This window comes from Pagrus pagrus (assembly GCF_965226575.1).
Source record: "Pagrus pagrus genome assembly, chromosome: 20".
Classification (NCBI taxonomy): domain Eukaryota; kingdom Metazoa; phylum Chordata; class Actinopteri; order Spariformes; family Sparidae; genus Pagrus; species Pagrus pagrus.
Window position 1 is genome coordinate 7,786,182 of NC_140207.1, and position 21,653 is coordinate 7,807,834.

Sequence of the window (21,653 nt, forward strand, 5' to 3'; positions counted from 1 at the left end):
GCCCTACTTGCAGCTACACACCGAACAGGCACGCACATCATACAGAGAGAGACACACAGAACTGAAGTCACAGAAGACAACCCACTTTGGGAGAAACAGGGCTGAGGGCCAGTTCTGAATCTGCCTCTGGCTGTCCTTGACGAACCTCCGGGCCAGATCCTCCTGGGTGGTCTAAGCAGTGTGGAGCTCTGAGAAGATTTATCTGGATGGTTGACAACTTCTGCACCACTCATCCAGGCTGCTTGTGTCCCCATAGAGAGCGCATGTCACTGCCTTTAAAGCAATGCTGCCTGACAATGACATTGTGGGGTTGTTGTTTTTTTTCCTGGTAGGCAGGTTTTAGGAAGTTTTGAGAAAGTATAGTTTGAGTGTTTTTTATATTTGTTTGCCTGGTAACAGATTTTCCCCATTGAAACTGAGCGGGCTACTGTTTGTTAGCCGCTGTGTCACATAAAAACCAAACACACATCTCATCATCAGCCTGCTCGGTTGGAATACAACACTGCACAGCTTTTATATCGATACCGACTTAAAGGGAGGGACATTTTTTTTCACATGACATTCAATAAACCATTACAAGGTTCGAGGGGATTTTGTCATTTTACAACACAGGGTTGTGTGCATTTTTTAAATCTGAATTGGGGTGAATACAGCAGCAACAAGATGGTCATGGTGAGCAAGCTAATATACAGGACCAGATGTACCATGTTTAGGTTTCGGGTTTTGGCGACTCTTCAACCAGAAATGCGACTGTTGGCTGTGTAGTCTTTATAATTATGTTGATGAAGGTTCTCAGTCATCCAGGTCACAGTAAGAAATCTGTGAAAATACGTAATTATACTGTAAACCCTAACCCTATTCTAGGTGCTGTATTGTAGGCAACTGTACGTGTTTCAGTTTCACCTCTCGTCCAAGAGTCTTCTTCAGTTCTGACTAACTGGAGTGGAGCTACAGGCTTTTAAACTCTGTGTTGTTAGGTTTAAAAGCCTGCAGCTCCCCTCCAGTTACACAGCCAACAGTCGCCAAAACCTGTAACTTAAACATTGTAAAGCTTTACGACAAACTAGGACTTTATCGACTTGGAAAATAATCTTTGAAACTGACGTCATATGTGTAGTTCATGGCACAACACAAGCGAGATCCAAAAATTATCCGTCTCTCCGTTCACTACCATAAGAAGTTTCTCCGAAATAAGGTCCCATGGTTGCTCCACCACATTTTGGCTCTTTGTATTATTGGTGCACAAACCTTGCCAAGTCCAAAAAAACTGAAAAAAAAATCAATGAAGTTGACGAGGGTAAAACATTCATAATAATTTGTTTGTACTTTTTTCAATTGGGTTTATGTCAAAAAGGATAAGAAAATCACCACATACTATTTTAGTCATTTTACACAATGTCACAGCTTTTTTGGAAAATACAGTTTGTTTTGCAGTTAATCATTTTGGCTTCTAAATGGTTTTCCACTTGTCCTTTTCAATAACTTGCCCAAAGTGGCCAAATAATAAACACTAGACGCTTTTCAACATAGTTTAATGGAATAACAATACTTCAGTGCGACAACAACAAAAACCCAGAGTTTTATTACATCCCAGAAGATTTCTATCAGGCGTTTTAACAGAAAGCCCGGAGGAGTCTGAGAGACTTGTTGTTGTCCCCAAAAAATATTAATAGGCCTCAAGCTTCATTATTGCTTGTTTCAATGTGTTCCTGCGCCATCTACTATCAACGAGAATGTATTTTAAGAGATTAGTTTGCACCTCTGGGTCATTTTAAACCAAATAACTGCTCACAATTATGTTTTCCTAATTATGATTATTCCATGATTATATTACAGGGCTCCCTTAGTGTTGCAAACACAACATGGTCTCCGGGCTATTGAGGAAAAGAGGTGACAGTGTCACTAAAACCAATTAAAAAGCTATCAGAGGGAGCTGAAAAGAAAACATTTCCCATTAGATTGCAAAGTTAAACACTGGCCTGAGCCAAATGTGGCCACAGGAGCACTAAGATGTTATTACTCTCTGCAGGCGCTGTGTTGTTATTCCTCCGTGGTGTTGGATGCTGAAGTGGGCTCAGTAATGACCACAAACAGCACTTTCGCACCGCTGTTCAAGAGAATAGCACATCAGGAGCAGTTATCTCCACTTGACTTGTCATTGTTTACATGAACTCTCAAAGGCATCTGCTAAATTTCAAATGCATTTTCTCCAGTGCAGGGGTGTGAGGGCAGAAGGATTATCACTTTATTATGTGGACATCACTCATCACTCGTCATCTGCCAGCAAGTGCAACGACTGTATTCTTTCTTTAGACCTTATTCAGGCGACCAAGTAGAGCTCTGAGAGGGATCGTTGCACTTTAGACTTTGCTTTTCTTGTCAAGATCTCGCTGAGAAGCTTCTTACCTCTCTCACGTCTGTTTATTAAATCTGAAACTGCATCCAGGAGACAGTAAGTCTAGCTTAGGCTGGTGTAAAGACTGGAAACAGAGGAAAAACAGCTAGCCGGGCTCTAACTGAAGGGTGAAAGATCAACCTACCAGCACATCTAAAGCTCACTAATTAACACATTATACTTAATTTGTTTAATCCATACGATACATTTTAGGAACTGCAAGTTTTGTGAGACACAAATAGGCACCCAGCCCACATCTGGTGAGTCAGACTACTTTAATACTCTTCTGGCTGGGTGCCCTTGTGTACACAGGATAAAAAGGTATTACATGTCGTGATTTTAAGTATCCTCATGTCCTGCGTTGGATTGAATCGTGTCATGCATCCTCCTGTTTTGGGAACATTCGGACAAATCTGTTTGTTTAGCACAGAATCAAACCAGATCAAATCATGTACTGACGAGGTGAAACTGGCATCGGAGCATCCAGCAGCGCTGCTGTTGATACAAAAGATAAAAAGGATAAGCGGATAATATCAGACATCAAACCAGCAATAAATATTTTAATACACCGATAGGAGGCTAAACTCTAATTACACCAGAAAACATAAGTCACGTACTGTATACCCTTTATAGTACAGCTATATTAATTAAAGAACTACATTAATATTTTAAAATCACTGTAAGATCCATTGATCTCACTTCATGTCACGCTTTGTTCGCTGCGCTCGGTGCCTCCATGATTGGCTTGTTGTGAATCTTGAGTATATATGACAGTATATAATCCACAGAATATTTCACTTTAACCGACAGCCCTCTCCTCTGAGCTCATGACCTAACCCATTCAAAATGTTCTAGACATGCCCCAGAAAGGATTATCATGCAAAAGCTCTTAACTTAAATAAATCCCACCTTCTTCACAGACTATAGCGCTCAGCTTCTCATGCCCCAGTAGTGTTTCCTGAGATATTCAGTTTTTAAGGGTTAGCTGGAGTCAGACAGTTCCCACAAGCTCTCGCCCATTTTCTCGTTTAGCAGCACAAGATGCTCACATCAACAGTGTGTGCATGTACAGTAGGAGTGCATTGTGGCTGTACTGTACCATCTGTGCCTGCACTGTGCTGCGCTCTGCTGTATGATCATTAAAACCCTGCTGGATACTATCTCTATAGGGGGGCTTGGAAGTAAGCTCCGATCCCAGCACGCAAATCACGAAACGTCTCTGAACATCTGTGTGAAGGGACTAAGGATCAGATTAAATACAGACAGTGACACACACATGCATGCAGGGCAAACACTCATCCATGTGTTGATGAACCTGTGTTCTTCCTCGACTGCGAAAGCTGATTTTTCAGCTCTTTGGATAATCAGGGCGGAGGATGGAAATATCCCGCGGCAACGGCAGTAGTGATGGCGACGGCAGCTTCGCTTCGGTTACGTCTCAGGTGCTGTAAGTCACTCTGACCCCCCTGAGGGGACAGGTCCCTTCAGTAAATGATCACGACCCGGGCAACATCATTAGGCGACTGCTGTGTGGCAGCAGCTCCCTGGCAGAGTGATAAGCAGGAACACTCTACTGGGAAATGCTTACAGTGCACTTAGAGGTGACAGGGATAATATGGGCCATGCACTTGTTATCCTCTGCAAAGCTGTACATCATTTGTGCGCTCCAGCTATAAATAAAGATTTGTCACAAACCAAGATATGAGGTCTGGACGAGGCGCTGAGCTGCATATATCCTGGATTTTTATGATTTGTAATCGACCATTTACTGAACCAATCTCAGCACGGCAGGTAGGGGCAGGAGATACCAAAATTTGTTTTGATCCGTTAGAGCGCCGCAGGGATAATGTATTCTTGTAGGCTAATCTGGAAGTTAGCATCACCCTGGTTCCCTCCAAAAAAAAAAGCCTGTGGGACTTTTTAACAGGATTTTGAATTATTCCAGAAAACAAGCTCTGTGGCAAACACCTGTTACACAAGTGTAATGTCCCCGACAACCTCTGTAGCCTCGTTTAGCAGCTTGTTAGCAGCCGCCATTTCTTAGACACGCAAATGTCAGAAATTCGTTTAAATACATGTTCTGTCAGTTTACACATTACGACTCACGGACAATACATTTCCCAAACATCTGATCATTTTAAGCCTCTGGTACGATAGTTTAACATTTCCTATCTGGCAACGCTGACCGTGAGTGTAGCTAATCTAACTTAAGCTGTCCATATACGTTAGCTAAGTAGCCAAACGGGTATGAAAAAATTCATTTGATATTTTGATTAAAAGTCTAATCTTACATTTTACTTGATCAAACTTACTTATAATACTCGGACTTAAGCTTTATTTGTAAAATTGTCAGCTCGACAAAGTTATAAAACACCTCAAAGGAACTAGCGTTATCTTAAATGGCTGGCTAGCGAGTTATACCGGAAATCTGCAAGTGACAGTTGCAGTTGCAGCCAGGAAATGACCCTGCTTTGATTAAATATTTCTAAGAGTTCTCCCTTATCATTGTAGATGAGTCTACATATGTGCAATGAGATGGAAATGGAAAGCACGACAAGCTGAGAGAAGAGGGGTGAGGAGCTGATTTTAATAATGTACAATCACAGGGGAGTACTAATGGAGAATTCAGGTTGACCATACTGCATCAAAACAGATATTATGAATTATAAATTTAAAATATGCACTGTTTTCAAGGTTAAATTATCAGTATTTAGGTGGATAAGCACTGTCGTATTTGTCCTCCCGAAACAGGTTTTGACTGTTTGGTGTCCTTACCTGCTTTCAGCTGGCAGATTTTTATCCTTGGCAGGACTGTGTGTGAGCGATTGTGTGTTTGACGCGTTTGATGCTGGAGAATTTATAACAGCTTTTGATGGGCAGCAGTCATTTTCGCACAGCCCTGAAGAAAAGCGTTTCAAAATGTCAGGCCATTCAGAAGAAAGCAGCAGCAACAAGCACCATCTATCGACTGACAAGCTGACAAGCGGCTATTAAACCCAATTGAACTGCTGACGTGAAGTTGTGGCGCCGAAAATAGGCGGACGGGGCTTCGAGATATTAGCTAACTGCTGAGAAAATAAAACGCACGACAAAAAAAGCTGCTTATTGACGGGAGGGGATATCTCAAAAGGGCAAATTTGCCTACATTGTTTGTGTAATTAGTGGCAGAAAACAGATGGACTTAAACAGCTGCAGCCATCCGTCAGCCATAATAAAAAAAAAATACTGCATTTCTAACAGGGTCTGCAAAGACTCCCAGAGTAAAAGTGTGGGTTGGTTTCCATGGTGAGCAAGGCTAATCAGCCGTTTCACATCTTTTTGAGTGACACAAGCTGAGCTCAGATATCCTTGAATCGCAAGGCTCGAAGCATTAACTGGAATAACCATCCATCTCTTACCTTGACCCAACTTGTGACCCGGAAACCGTTAAACACCTCCCACGTGAGTCAGAAATGAGATGATTGCCACCTCGCCTTAATTTGCCATTTCAACATAAGACAGACGTCAGAATGAGAAGCGGAGTGTAATTGCCCTTGTCTAGTGCGCTAGATTGTTGGTTCCCCCAAAAGAAAAAGAGACAGCAGGCCTCCTTCATTTGCCACACAATGAAGCTCGTTCTCAGAATATACGGCGAAGGTAATTGAGCGACGAATTACTTTGCATCAGCGGCACTCAATGACACAGATTCTGATGTAGTAATATATTATCTCCCCCTTTGTGGTAATTTATCCCCAAAATGACAACCTTTGGAAAAATTCTCCTGCTTCATGAGATCTGAAAAATCATACATCTTAAAAGCAACATGTTTTTTTTTTTTCCTCTCTCAAACTGTGAGTGGGTCGGGCTTCAGAAAGTACGCTGTGACATTGTGATTTTTCATTATGTAAAGTCACGTTGCAGAGTCTGACTTGTGAGCGCCGTCATTCCCTAAAGAGAAGAAAATAAATGAGTTTCACATCAACTAATGCAATCAGCGGCGGTTAAACCAGGATCTCCAAAAATGTGATTATATCTGCTGTAATTGAGTAGACACCTCTACGTAGGATTATAATGTCGTAGAGGGAGAATGAAAAAACACATTTATATGTATGATAATTGGAGATAGATGGAGAAGTAGATGTCTAAATGGAAGACGGGCAGGTAATTTAAAAAAGAGGAACAAAACGGCACATGTCAGATGGAAAAAAAAAAGATACCAGTCAAGAAGAAAAAAAGAGGACAATCTTTATTTCAATCTTTCAAACCTGTAATAAAGTGTGACAATCTCAATTCAAACCCAAAGAGGAAGTTTGGCAGAGAATGGTAGGCAACTACAAAGACCAGAAGGCAAGGCGAGGGCATGGTTTCCTTTAGTGCAGTTTCACAGTAATCATACAGATAACCTCTGTATTTTAAAAACAACAGGTGTGCTTAGGTTGAGGTGCCTAAGTCGATCGAGATCAACTGCGCTTCAGAAGCACGATGAAATGAGCAACGATGAACAACAAACCTTGTAGCCATCTTATTACTCAGCTACACTTTTTAAAAAGGGTTACAGAACGGGGGTGAGGATCGGGGATTACCTTCGCACAATAATAGCATCGACACCTCAAAACATTCATTACCATTTGAATATATCATCTTAATTCAAGTCCCGCTAAGCAGTTTGGAGTTGGACCTATAGTTCAGATTACTGAAGCGCTCATACCGCTGTTCCCAAGGTCGAGAATGAACTTAATGCTCATTCATCACCACGTGTTGAAGTCCTCTTGAGAGAGAGCCTGTTAAAGAGGCTTTCATTGCTCATTTCAGACTTATAATTGCTTTGCAGCTCTGTGTGTTAAATATAATGCAGTAACGTTTCAGATGATTAATGTAAAACAAATGCAAAGCAAATGATCCAGTGTGTCCCTCTAAAAGGAAAAGCTGCGACATTTGGGGAAGAATGCTTGTTCACTTTCTTGCCAAGAGTTAGATCTGAAGATGGATGCCAATCACGACTGTTTAGCTGTTTCTCTATCATAATTTAAGCCGTTCAGTTCGAGTGTCTAAAAACATCTGCACAATACAATCATTTAATTCATATTCCAACGAGAAGTTAGCTGGGTCGGTCAGTGGAGGTCTCTAGCGCACAGCTGAGCAGCTTTTATAGGAACGAACAGGGCTCCGTCTCCAACCATGTATCCGGATTTCAATTGTTAGATCCATGGGGGGAAACAGCTAGCCTGGCTTAGTGTGAGCTAAATAAAACGAGAGTTTCTGGCTGGTAGATTTTTAAAATCTTTTGAAAAAGTAGGGCAGGCAGCAACCTATGGGAAGATGATGGTGGAAATGGCATCGGAGAGCAGAATTGGAGATGAGGACACAAGAAGACTTGAAATAAAAAGGAAGCGGAGTACTTCTTCAAGCGATTCCAGTCAGGAAATGAGGACAGGGGGAGGTTTGTGGGAGGAAGACTTGGAGTTGGACGATCAGCAGGATTACATGAAACAGGATGATTATCGTTGAATGCATTTCAAAGCGTAAGAGCCTTGAAGATTACCATTGATCAGAAGTAGGGAAGAAGGGACTGGTAGCCTTCCACTGTCAGTAGGTCAAGTCATTACGAGATCTTGCAGGTGTATGTGAGGCGAGAAGACAACAAGATACATAGCAATGTGCTTGACTTTTGAAGGGGAACTGTTGGAGAAAGTGCATCTTGAGAGCTCATCTCAGATGGAGTATTGATGTGGTATGTAAAGGAGTCAGAAGATGCGGGAAGGACAATTGCTGCGTGGAGTAGTGAAGGGAAGACGAAGAGCAAGTCAAGTGCCTGCAATGTGAGGGAAAATACCAAGTGGGGTTGAAAAAGAACTTAGGAAATACAACTGAATGAGAGAAAAACAAAGTGCAAGAAAGAAATAGAGCTGATCACAATATCCTCATGGACAAGACAGGATTTGGGGCATTTTTTCCATGGCTATTAACTGTGATGTCGAAATGCAGGGGAAGTCTGAAAGGGCTGAGATGGTGCAGGATGCTGCCAGGAAATTCTTGAACCGTGAGGACATATTTGGATACGGTCTTGATGCTACATAAGGCGAAGGATTGGCGCCAACTCAGACACAGTTAGGTCTGGGTTATAGAATGGACAGTGTTGTGAAAGGGATCCGATGTTACAACTGAGTATGTGGCGGGAGGCAACTCATACGGATGCCAACCGCCACAAAACTCAACAGAAGAAGAAGGAAAGATTTGGGCTAGCTGTTTCCCTCAGTTTCCAGCATTTGTGCTAAGCTAAGCTAACCAGCTAGTGGCACTAGCTTCACATTTCCGCTTCTCGTGCAACTCTTGGCAAGAAAGTGAACCAGCATATTTCCCCAGATGTCAAACGATCACTAAATTATCAGCTTCTTACTATAAGCAATGAGGTCCAACATGTTTCAACATTCATACGCTAAATGAAGAAGCATCCTGGTTATGTAACAGGAGAGGTTTTATACAGTATTTGTGTTTTGTCTGTGCTCTTCTCACTGGATTGAAGTGGCAGTATAGGTATAAAGATGTCAAAATTACACCCTGAGTTTCTGAATGTTAACTACGCATTTTTCAATCATTTCTGAAACACGTTTTCAGGTGCTTTTAAAGGTGCAATATGTAAGAATTAGCGAGTTGTTTAATTCATTCTCTGGAAAAAAAAAGGGGGCAGCATATTACCAGGGCGACCGCTAATTGCTGCCAACAAAAAGAGGCCAGGGCTAGCTGGTTAGCATGCTAACTTTAGCAGATATCTCTACAACACAATACATATGGCATGATGTCAAAATTGCTATTTTTTTAACAGTTTTTTTTTGTTTTCAACTAAAACTCTTACATATTGCTCCTTTAAACATAGCTGATTGTTGAGTCTCATTCTCAAAGCGTCTGTATTTGACGATTAGGAAAGGAGACTAAACAATCAGCTATCTTTCTTCAGAATTGCTTACTGCACCCTTAATATGCTCCCTTGCCACAAAGGCGACACCAACCCCGAAATCCAACAAGGCCGACCCTACTGTGCATTTTTCATAAAAATATTACACTGGCTGTAGCAGATTTTTGAAACACTTGCTCTTTTCATGAAATAGGCTGGCCACTGAGTCCAAGAGGGAGCCATAACCCCAACTTGATCTCAGCTGTTTTATTTTTATAGTCACAAGGGTATGAAAATAGGATACAGATGGATTTCTGTGCCTTTAGAAAACTGACAACAGTGGGTTCGAACAAAAAAAAAAGAAGGGGGAAAAAAAACGGGGATGAAGGGAAGAGAGGATAAAACTAAGTATTAGGGAGACGGTCCTAATACTCTGTACGCTCCGGTTACTTCTCAGTGCATCGGGATGTAAACTTTAACCTACCTACTGAATTCAATATAGCAACCAGTGATGGAGGACAGATTGAAATATGGAAACAGACTGAGCCGGGCTATCTGAGGAATATGAGTTGTTAAAAGCCACAGCAGCTACTGATGCATGTTATAGGTGTCTGCTGTACAGGTACACACCTTCTATACTAGGAATTTATAGCTGGTTGGTCATGTTGGGTTGAAATGAGTTAAAAAAAATATGCATTTGCCTTATTCCAGTGTCAGACAGATTGATGGAAATTACCATTTCAGCTTTTTTCATCAACTCACTGCTTAAATGGACACTAACAGGTGGCTGGCATGAGTAATAAGTCATAATGCTCGGCACTTTTCATCCCTAGAGGAGAGGGAAGAAGAATATTTTTCAGGCAATGACATACGATAAAAAAAAAAACAATTTATGGCAGATTTTTCCTTCTTGGGCACTTCTTTTGCTTTCTACACTTGTCAATCACTAAGCCTACACTTTGGGTTGGGGGGAAAAGGTGAACAAAATGTCTGTAATTATATTGTATTCAGGTGAAAGGCAAGATTCATCTACTCTCTACTGTGTCTACAAGTCTAGGATTATCATAATGAACAGGAAAAATAAAAAACAAAAAGGAGATCGGGATTTGAAAACAAAAGATATAATAAGGGCTTTTAAGTAGTTGCAAAACAACAGTGTAACGATGCCAGAGAAAGGGTCACACATCACAGGGAATGAAACCACTGTTTGGTCGAATCATAATAAATAAGTGGTATGTTTGGTTCACAGCCATCCTTTCTTCTTTACACTCCGTCATTAAAACGGCTGCTAGTTTTAAACGTGATTCAGTGGCTTCGCTGAGCAGCTGACCTTACAAACTGACACACAGAACTCGGAGATGGGAGAACAGTCTGTGCTGGAGGGGCTTTGTGGAGAAGTGATATGAAAGACAAAGAAGCAGAACAGTAATACATTGATATGTCTTTGAGTTTCATGTCACTGCATTTGACTAGGCCTATCATCCTCTATCCGACGGGAGCCCCTGTGTTAATCGGTTTTCTTCTCATCGGGATCCTTCTCTCCAGCATCGTCTTCCTCGTCCTCGTCGGGGCCCTCCAGCTCAGCGGCGCGTGGGCTCTCCTCCTCCTCCTCTTCCTCCTCCTCGTCAGTCAGGCCCTCCCTCTTGAGCGCATCGATGTCATCCGAACCGTCATCCGACTCAGCTGTGCAGATGCCATAGCACATCAGGCTAATTACACCCAGCGGTAGGCCGAACAGGAAGCAGCCCAGCAACGGAGAGCTGCGAAACACTGACTGATGTAGGAAAAGGAGACAACAAAAGGATGAAAGGGAGACAAAACAGAGGAAATGTGAGGGAGGGAGAGTATGGAGACAAAAGTAAAGTTTGAAAGGGATGCGAGTGGGTTGAGGGAAATATAGAAATAATGGAACAAATGAGGACGGCAAGAAGTGACAAAGCAAAGAACAACACATGAAAAGTATTACTCAGAAGAAATTCCAGTTTGTTTACTCCAACCACAATAAGACCATGAGCTCTTCTTTTCTTAAAAGCTACTATGCTCTTGATGTAAATATACATACTGGTTTCATCTACTCAGACACCCTGGACCTTAGTCCTACCAAGCCCTGATTGGGATGCCTACAAAGCTGCACTAATGATTATTAGTGCTATAAAAATGGCCACAAAATACAGTAAATGAAAAGAAATTAACTGAGCACGACCCAATCCCCTCCCGCAAACAGAAAACAGCTAACACGGACTGATCTGGGACTCTGGGCAAAATATAAAAAAGTTGCCATCTGTAGTTTACTGTGTGCACACTTTATGATGTTCATGAAGTGAAAAGGATGCATGCACAGCTGATAAATTGGGAGGAACTGGGGTTCAACAGGGGCCAGAAGCTTTATAATTGCCCCGGGCCCCGAAAATCGGTTAATCCAGCCCTGACCTTATTTCTTAAATTCACACATAAAACAACAAACACACAAATTGATCCCTTTGTTTAATTTCTCTCACTGCTTCTTCTATATACTACACCATGGATGTAGAGTGAGCCTCCAAGTGTTACATCTCTTTCAACAGCCAGCGTTTACAATATTAAAAGGGCCTTCCAGCCGTTGGGTAGAATGAATTTCATAATCCTATTTAGAGGGCCCATCCAACAATATTTGTGGGCAAAAAAATCGCAAACAGGTTTTTATGTTTTCAGCAGCAATACGGCATTTATTCATTTATTCGTTCATTTGCATTACGCCATTAAGCTTCCCGAGTGTGTTTAGAGGGAGGTCACAAATCATTTGCAGAAACTCAGGCAGGCTTTAATATTTTAATACTAATTAAATTTCAGTTGTGCAATTCTGGGATGTCTGTATTATGTTATACTTTGTATTCCATCTCATCTCATCTCGTTTGTTTTTGTTTTGTTTTATACTCATGACCAGATTGGAGACTTGTACCCTTTTATCTATAATCCTTTGGGTCTCATGTATCTTTGACATTGTACAGTTTGAACTGAAATAAATAAATAAATCTCAGACTTCAAACACAAGCAAAGGTCCACCTTTATACGCCAGTCTGTCTGAAGATATTTTCTGCACAGACACACACACTCTTCTCCTATAATCTCCTAACCACAAACTCAAACACATACTGTTTCTACATGTGATGCACACACATACTGTGATGTATCCTGACGGTGAATTAAATCTATATATTATTTCTCACCAGGTGCCAGCAAGGATAGGCTGAGTTATGGTTGCACGTAGACTCTATGCAGAGCCTACGCCATAACCTACGTAAGTGGCCAACGCCATCGTTAGCATTTATACATGTGTGCTGGTGGGTCTGTGTTGTTGGTGGTGGTGATGATATAGCAGTACTCCAGTAATCACAGCGACCTCTTCAGCTCACAGCTGTTTGTCTCTAAGCTAGGCAGAGCGGACAGGCCAAGTGCCAAAATAGATGACCCTCCATACACACCGGGCTTGGACATAGGTCTTGGTTTTTGTCAAGGCTGCATTTGCCACTGGGCTGCTCATTGAGAGGCAGCCAACCCTTCAGACATCCAGCCAGTCTGCTCTCTATAGCTCAGAGACACTACAGCAGCAAAAAGCTCTGAAGGAGTATAACCCAGGAAGCAACAACAGCCGGCCGGAGGCACTTCAACAGCCGAAGAGGTTGGAGTGTTTACTGGGGAAACTACATGTCACAATCCACTGTATTACCACCGCCGCTAAGCACCAGACGAGAAGCCAGAAATGCGATGCTACCAAGCAGACTAATCACAGCCGTTGCAGTCCGCAGTTACATTTCTGAAGAGGTGCACATCAAGCAATGACGTAGGCTATAACATCTGCGGAGAGGCTATGCCAAATCAATGCAAAGCACAAATCAAGCTTCAAACTTTTTCAGACTTCTTTCGTTCTCTTATTTACCACCTGCAGATTAATATTCAACATACTTTGGTGACATCTGCCTCAATCATACTACACGACTTTCAAAGTCGTCATATTGCTCCACTGTTTAGACTACACGACTTTCTCTCTTGTAATCAGAAATTTTGGAGTTGTTTTGGTGTGAACACAAACACACCTCGACAACTCTGCCTGGTCTCCAAACTGTTAAGAAAACACGCTTGAGGTGAAGTTGTTTCTGCGCCGATTTGCAGCAAATGAAGAAAAAGAAAACAAATGTGGGTGAGAGAATGGACTGTTATACTTGGACAGCAGGGATCATCTGTTCTGCAGAGAGAGTTGGCTGCCTGCTGGTATTGTGGTTCAAGCGAGGACGACACAGTTCAAAAATACTGAAAAGCTTGTGTGTATGTCGGTGTACTCTTCATAGAAATCTTTGTTATTGTGCCCACTTCACACGTAAATGCATGATAAGACTGGGTTCAGATTGTTACTGCAGATGACAGCGGAGGGTCGTCGTCTTTGCATGGCTCCCTGACCCGGCCCGGAGACGGACAGAGATTTAACCTGCTTGATATCTTTTGGTTGCCTCTAACAAATCTGCAAACTCTCAGATTGCATCTTTTAACAGTTCACAGCACAAATAGCGATTGCTGCGTGTGAATGCGAGTGCCAATTTGCCTCTGATTTGGAGCTTTTGTCGGCGATCTTCAAAAACTGACGCTAAGCGCAAAATCAGGGCTACAATCCTGCAGGGTGAACTCACCATTAGAGACCCAAAGAGTCAACAGTTAGATGAAAATACACTAAATGCACAATGCTAACAGTTTGTTCAGGAATTGATCTGCACACTGGTCATGACTTTTCTTTCACGTCCATGTCCTGAAATAACTGCATGTAAAATTAAACGGGTATCACTCCTCTCCTGCAAAAACACGAGCCATCACCTCCTGCGGGCACAACAATGGCCGAGTCAGTACGGGGCAAATTTTCAATTTCTTCTTTAAATGTTCTCGCTGACAAATGAGTCATTTGGCCCTAATATAGCAGGATACATCAGAGACAATGTACCTAGGAGGGAGTATTCTGTCACAGCTTCTGTCAGCCACTGAGCTGAGGAGAAGAGAAATATTCACATTCCCTCCAGTCATTGCCACTGCAAGAAGGATGGTAATTGCCGGTGCTGTGTGATGCTAGACGAGGTAGAGATGGCGTATGCTATGCTAACACAGCTGGCTATGAGTCATTGAGCCTAATGTGGCTGCTTCCTCATGCTCCTGTCAGACATGCATTTAGATAGACTCTTCGGGGGGGCAAGGTGATGGCTGCTGCCTATATGCTTTGTTTAATTTCATGTCACTGTGAGCAAGACAAGCCGTGGCGATGCTTGCAGCTCGCCAAATTCAGGGAAAGCAAGAAGAGAAACACCATGTCCTCTCTCGTACAGGTGTGAGACAAGCCCTTCAAACATGGAGGCTTACTTTTGTGCTTACTGCTATTTGTTGCTAATGAGAACAGATAAAATCCTGCACATTATGCTCGTACACAGCCGAAAGAAATGTAATATTGTATTTGTATTAAAAGCTTAGCTTATTTCTGACAGATTTTTATTCTTCTGTTTAAAAACCGTCAAACCTGGACTGAAAGCTGTAAAAACCTTCAATGAAAATGTTCTGCAAGCCTTTTATCCTCGTCAAGGTTAAGTTCACAAGTCACTATACCTTCTATATAAACATTTTCAGGAATAAAACCTGTAATTTTCCTTTAGGGTTCTCTACATCCCTTTAAGGATGTTGTTAAGGACAACTGTGCCAGCTGAGGAGCATTTCAACACAGCTGTATTTACATTCCTATCACACCCTTGGTAAAATAAACACCAGTTCTCCCAAAAGAACCAACTGCTTAGAGTAAAAGTGGGAGGAGAAGCAAGTTCAGCCTCCTGACCTCCACTCTTTCCTAATCACTCCACCTCCTCCCGCTCCGTTGCCTGTTTCTCTTTCCCCATACTGTGTTTACAGCCTGCATTGCATATTCTCAGTTGTACTCGCAGTGTTGTCCTCTGAATGTTGTTTTTCTCCCAGAGGGAAAGAGCAGGGCACTCGGGCATTTGTTGTACAGTGTTACTGAACTCGGTGCGGCGTGCATATACACAGGATTTACCATAAATTGGCAAATACAGTCAAGAAGGCACGGTGTGACGCATATCAACAAGCACAAGGTGCTAAGGTTAATAGGTTTAATTGTAAAGGTAAAGAACAGCCAGGCAAGAACAGATATATATAGATATATATAGATGTTGTGTAGCCCATCACTATCATAAATACAAATATTATTATTGGACAGTTAGCTTATGTAAAATAGACCTTAAAGCTGCAGTAACGGGGTCGGTCATACAGACGAACCTACAGGGAATTAGCAAGCAAGTAGACAGATCCCCTTAATTTTACGTAGTGTTTTAGCACCTTTCAGCTCATTGTTTTGGTTTGCGGGTCGTACTTTTACCATTTTGTTTCACTCTCACCATTTTCATCAATATTGACCCACTGTGAGCTACTTCTACAGCACCAAGTGGCAGACGGACAAAGTAAACAACTAGCTTGTAAACATAAAGCTGCTTAAAAGCTAGACATTCATCTTAGGAGATGGTGGAGACCAAAAATAGATCTAAAATAAGTGTGAATATTGAACTACGTCAACTGGACGGAAACTACATATTGATGCTAATGTTGCTATGTGTCTGCTAGATGTATAAATGATAAATAACTATATGCTTACAAGTTTGCTGTATAAAATGTATAAGTCAGTGCTGTGTTGACAGCTTGTTCCAGCTTTAACTGAATTACCTACTTGTATAACCTCAAACTGAAACTAATAATGTCGCAGGAATGATTATTATAACAATATACGGTATTGAGCATTTTGAACTTCATCATCAACATTATGTTTCTATGTTAATATTCTTGATATCATCCTAGTATGAACTCTCACCAACTTACCATAATGGTGGATCTGGCATCAAAGGCCACGCGTTTGATCCTCTGAATGAAGCCATCACCTCCGTACGCCTGCAGGGGAGACAGAAGAGTTACTGCGTCGAGTCTATCCCAATTTTTGTATCCAGCGCTTACGTTGTACATTTGCCAGGTTCAATCCATTCTCCCGTTTGTACAATTTGATGCAATTATCGAGGACAATCCCTAAATAACAAAACAATTATCTACATATCAATAAAAACTACTCTCGCAATACGCACACAGAATGATCGAAGCCTCGGGGATCTAGTTGGTACATCCTACACATTTAAAATATTGTTTAATTAACCGCTTCCCTGCACAAAACTATCTGATGTGTCCGACTCTCTCTGTTCACCGTCCAGCGGTTCGACTCTGCCAGAGAGCTCATTTATTGGCAACAGCACCTGGGCAGCCATTGAGTGATCTGCCCCGACACTAATTCATCAGGATGGCCAATTAGTGAGCTGTGACTAAGCAGGACTTCTGTGAACGAGCTGAAGGTGGGCATGACATGATTTTGGGGGAAGCAGATGTTGCACAGATGCTTGTGCTGTGTGAGTAGTTTGAGAAGTTTTTATGCATGTTGTTAGAGGGGCTCTTTCTTAATTGCAAAGGAGTAAAGGATGGAGGAAACTGAAGCCAGCGAGAGCAATCAGTGGGGATACACTTTCTATCAATTCCCCAAAAACCTGCTGGAGAGATGCCACAGCCTGCCAATTTTGTCTTCCTCTGGCTGGCTCATGCTTCATGTTGTCAAAAATTCAAGAATTTTGGTCATGCCGGGGTAAAAATTCAGCTCCCAAAATATATTATATTTCCAAAAATGAAGAAAAAAAGAACACCCCTGAAATCTCATAGTAACTCTTGCTATTATTATTTTTTTTTAAATGTATGCATTGTCTTACATTTTAACATGTTTTCTGTGCATCTCTACATGAAGCCTCGAGTCTCCTCGTGTCAGACTTTTCCAACTTGACTTGAAAAGGTTGAAACGAGGCCTCGGCAGGAACCGGACTGCAGAAACATGGAGGTTTCTGTTGCTGTTTATTCGGTGGGAGGTGGTTTGTTATGACAAGCAAAAAATAGCTCGGACCTTTCTTGGAAAAAAAAAAAAAAGGACAGGACCTCTGGCTGTTTGGCTTATGGTTTCATACATCTGGTGACTTTATGCTGTTCTAGTGTTGTACCAGGCGGGCGATGACATTTCTTTTCCAGATTAGACTACAATACAGAGTCTTGTAGTAATTTCAGTGTTTGACTCAGGGACAGAATTATTGGAGATAATCTATTCAGAAAGGACAGCAATATGAAATCTAAACATGCAAGCGGAGATTGCAAAAATACCTCATCTGGTGAAAATATTTTCCAGGGGGGACTTAAAATGCGAGGCAACATGCTTGATTAATGAAGACTACTGGTGTGATTACAATGGTACAACACAAGGGGAAGGAGGGGGGAAAGGGCTACGCTGAGCTGAATGCATAAACAGAAAGCAGGAGAGGAAGGAGGGAGGAGGAGGAGGAGGAGGAGGATAAGATTTGGACCTGTGCAGAACCGTTCAGAACGCCGTTGATGAATTGGACCAGCTGCTCCATGGTCTCAATCGGCTCACTGGGCAGGAAGTACTGCTCGTTGGATGTGTTGAGGATGATGACGGAGGGCACCGTCACCTCGCTGAGAAAAACAAGAAGCGCAGCGTTTAATCGTCTTAACCTCGGCACCTTGGGCTGCCGTTATCAAAGTGCATCATTAGATGGGAACAAATTGTGATTTGGTAAAGAACAAATTGTAATGCAACACGGAGATAAACAAACCCCTTTGTACTCAGAGCAACCTAACTTTTCCCATGGGCCCCGTTTCAAAGAGAGGATTTTTCCGTCTGAAATAGGCCAGACTGCATCGCCTTTTTCCTCAGACTGGCATTTCTTCCATCTTTTATGCAAACACTGTGCAACTCAGGGGCTTTATGGGTCTGTGCCGGTCACAGTTAAAGAGACCTTTACAAATTACAGCTGACAAGTGAATCGCAGGGAGTCCAGAAGAAAGCAACTCTGCATACATGCTGAGACTTATAAAAAAACATACACAGTGAAGCTTGATAGTCCAGTGATCTTGCAGAAAACACAGAAACAGACTGCACACTATAGAGCTGACTTATTTCCAGAAATCAGCGGAGGAATTACACAGCACAGTGAGATAACGAACAAGGTCATATAAACAAGCAATCCCTCTTTCACACCTCTTGCACAACACCAAACCCTGACTTAGATAAGGTATCCTAGCACTTAGATGCACACACACACGCGCACGCACGCACACATACTCCATCACAGCGGTGCCGCCTCACATCCCCGCCGTGTTACTCAACCTGGCAACAAATTTCACACACAAGCACACGTATCCATCACTGTCCCAGTGCACCACCCAGCTGAGAGCCGGAGTGCAAACACACGCGGCCGCGCAGTAGAGTCATCAGTGCCTCGCTACTCTGTCCAGCTGAGCTGCAATCACATGTGCACACACACACGCACGCACGCACACACACACTCTGACTGCGCATTCCAGCTGACATCCAGCCTACTCCAACAGATGGCACCCATTTAAAATAAATATGGATTAGCCTATTCACCTCTGCGAGTGGGGACTCCTGGGGGTTTGATGCCCGTAATGAAGGGTCATATACTGTACTCCATAGAATTAGAGCTGGCAGAAAACACACATTTAAGTCATTTCCTGTCTGCTAGCAAAAACAGCTGCCATATAATTTGAGCTAATTACTTAGATTTTTTATTCAAAAACACAGAAATTTAGCCATGTTTACTTTTTATTATGCAAAGAACAGACTGTCATTGGGAAAAATCAGTGAGAATATCAACAGCACTCATATCTGTGCCACATATAAGGAGCTAAAGCCAAAGGGCCGTTAGCCTGCGTTAGCATTACATTTTGTTTTCATGTGGATTTAATATTTTTTCATGGATTCAGCATTTTGGGAAATGAACTTATTTGCCTTATTGTAAAAAAATTAGATAAGAAGATTGACACTGCTCTCATATCTGTGCTTTGAGAAAATGTCATTTTCATATGGATGTAATGTTTGTTAAGGAATAGTTCAGTATTTTGGCAAATACATTTCTTAGCCTTCATGTCAAGAGTTAGATGAGAAGATGATATAACTCTCACGTCTGTGCGTTGGCTTGAGAGCTAGAGTCCGTTAGCCTACATTAGCATGAAGACTGGAAGTGGGGGGAAGCTACCTAGCTGCCTCGCTTCGCTCTCCTTTCTTAACACAAACAGACATAAGAATGTAAAATTTGTGGTTTTAGGGGAAGCTATGGTGAAACAATATCTTGGCTAACGTGCTATGCTAAACTGCTGTGAGCCAGCTGCGTGGCTTTAGCTCCACACATGACGAAGAGACACGTGAGTAGCATCGTTCTTCTCATCTAACCCAAAATGTTAAACTTAATTAATAAACAAGTCAAATCCAGGTGAAAACTGAATTGAACATGAAGAACACTCATTGCAAACATTCTGAAGTTTACTCACTCGTTTTGTTGTTGTTGTTTTTATCTTACTAAATGGGACTCTTGTCTCATTAGCAGCATTTCATGAGTCCTTTTTCCCCAAGTTTTCTTTTCACTTTCTGTTACCAGAGGCATTTTCTGAGCTTTAATTATCGCAAGAGCACTTAATTAAAAAAACTGAACTGTAAACTGTGATAATGACTATCACAGTGTGTCCAGAAAAACATGTTACATTCACGTGGACATAAAAACCTGAATGTTTAAACCAATCTGCCCCTTTAGAAAAGTATCCTGGAATTTTCCAATTAAAAAACATTCAAACAAAAGAGTCGCGGAAATCAACTTCTTGGTGCGCCAGCCGAGACATTTACGAGGCTCTACAAAACAATCTCTCGTCTACGCATAATTAAAAACCAATAATGTTTCCAGTCATTCACCTTCTACCATCACACAGATTTTTCAGTCACCTCACATCCCTTTTAAGTTTCTCCACAGCCCACAATGCATTCCATATAAGGGGTTAGCGTTAATCCTACATTTAAACAGAGGCAGAGACGGCCTCGGGCATAGAGTAGTGGCTCATGTTGTGTGTGTGTGTGTGTGTGTGTGTGTGTGTGTGTGTGTGTGTGTGTGTGTGTCTATGCGCCGCTGGTGAAAGCAGGGGCGGCCTTACGCCAGACAGACTGCTGCCAGAACACAGTAATCGCTGTGATGACAGAAAGAGGGATAAAAAGCCATCAGATTTATTTCCATGGCTCTCCTAAGGGAGAGAATTAGTGGACATTGACAGGCCAGGATTTCATTCCTCAAAGGAGGGCAATTAATCCTGTGCTACAGCGGCCAAATTCACTCCTGTTAAACCCAGAGAAATACATATTGTATGTACTCATACAAAATTAGGGAAGGCTAATCACCTCTTTTATCCTTAAATATAAACACCGCCTGTCTAATTTTCAGCCGTGCGCCGGGCGTCTGACGGTTCGAACATAGTCATTTCCAAAACGTCTACTGTACTCACTGAAACACTTTTAATTACACACGACTTAGGAGACCATGTCTGCTATAATCTCCTCATACAAACAATAGCGTGCTCAAATTAAAATAACATCCTGTAGCGGTCTGTTACGCTTGCAGATTCTCGCACAAACATTAAACAAAAGACACATAATTAGATACTGTGTGATCGCAGACACAAAACACACGAGCCAACTGCTACAGCCATGCCGGCCTGTAACACTGGTGGGGTTCTGCCTAATTAAAAGTGCGGGATGTCAGTTGCAGGGGCCTCGGCGACTGCGGCAGGGCTCTCTGCATCATTAGCGCTGCTCTTTGACACGCTATTAAAACACATGACGGCGACGGATATAATCCATGCATGGCCTCATCCGTACACTCCTCGTATATGCTTTCTAACAAGAAGATTTGTGGGAGCTCGCGTGGTTCTTTCTCGGGACGGCGAGGGGGGTTAAAATCGCCAAGAGCGCTAAAAAAGAAAGGGGACGGCAGTCCGTCTGTGTAATTGACTTCTCCACACGAGAGCATCTTTAATGGCAGAGGCTGGCATTACAAGTCAGTTCAGACCTGGTTAAGTAGCTGACAGCAGGTAATACGAGGTGGAGAAAGAGGAGGATGATATGAGAAGAGAGGGGTAAGCTGCGGTGCGAGACACTTACCCCATAATGAGGCTGTTAATGTAGTCGTTCCCGTCCATGTGGCCGAACTGGAAGTCTCTGGGGAGGAAAGACAAATCAGTGGCATGAGAAACAGCATACAATAGAATAAAAACAAGATTTTTTTTTTTTCATGTCTCAGTAGACTCAAACAAACTGGGACGCCAACTTTTCCCGAAACCCAGTTGAATCAAAAAATCGCATGTTCTCGCCCGCTGGAGGGAAAATAAAACATCCCAAAAGCCCCCTTCCTATGGAGTCTCATGTTTCTTCTCATCTTT

General features: G+C 42.2%; 1 protein-coding gene across 1 annotated transcript in view; it reads right to left on the reverse strand.

Moving 5' to 3' along the window:
* Positions 1-6,594: 6,594 nt before the first annotated feature.
* Positions 6,595-21,653, reverse strand: part of tmx3b (thioredoxin related transmembrane protein 3b) — a 35,551-nt gene continuing 20,492 nt past the window's right edge. Inside the window, exons 13-16 of the mRNA XM_084340949.1 lie at positions 21,376-21,432; positions 17,720-17,849; positions 16,158-16,226; positions 6,595-11,040 (exon numbers count right to left, since the gene is read on the reverse strand). Of these exons, the coding sequence (XP_084197075.1) occupies positions 10,774-11,040; positions 16,158-16,226; positions 17,720-17,849; positions 21,376-21,432 (523 nt within the window). The 3' untranslated portion in view covers positions 6,595-10,773. The remainder of the gene's footprint in view (positions 11,041-16,157; positions 16,227-17,719; positions 17,850-21,375; positions 21,433-21,653) is intronic.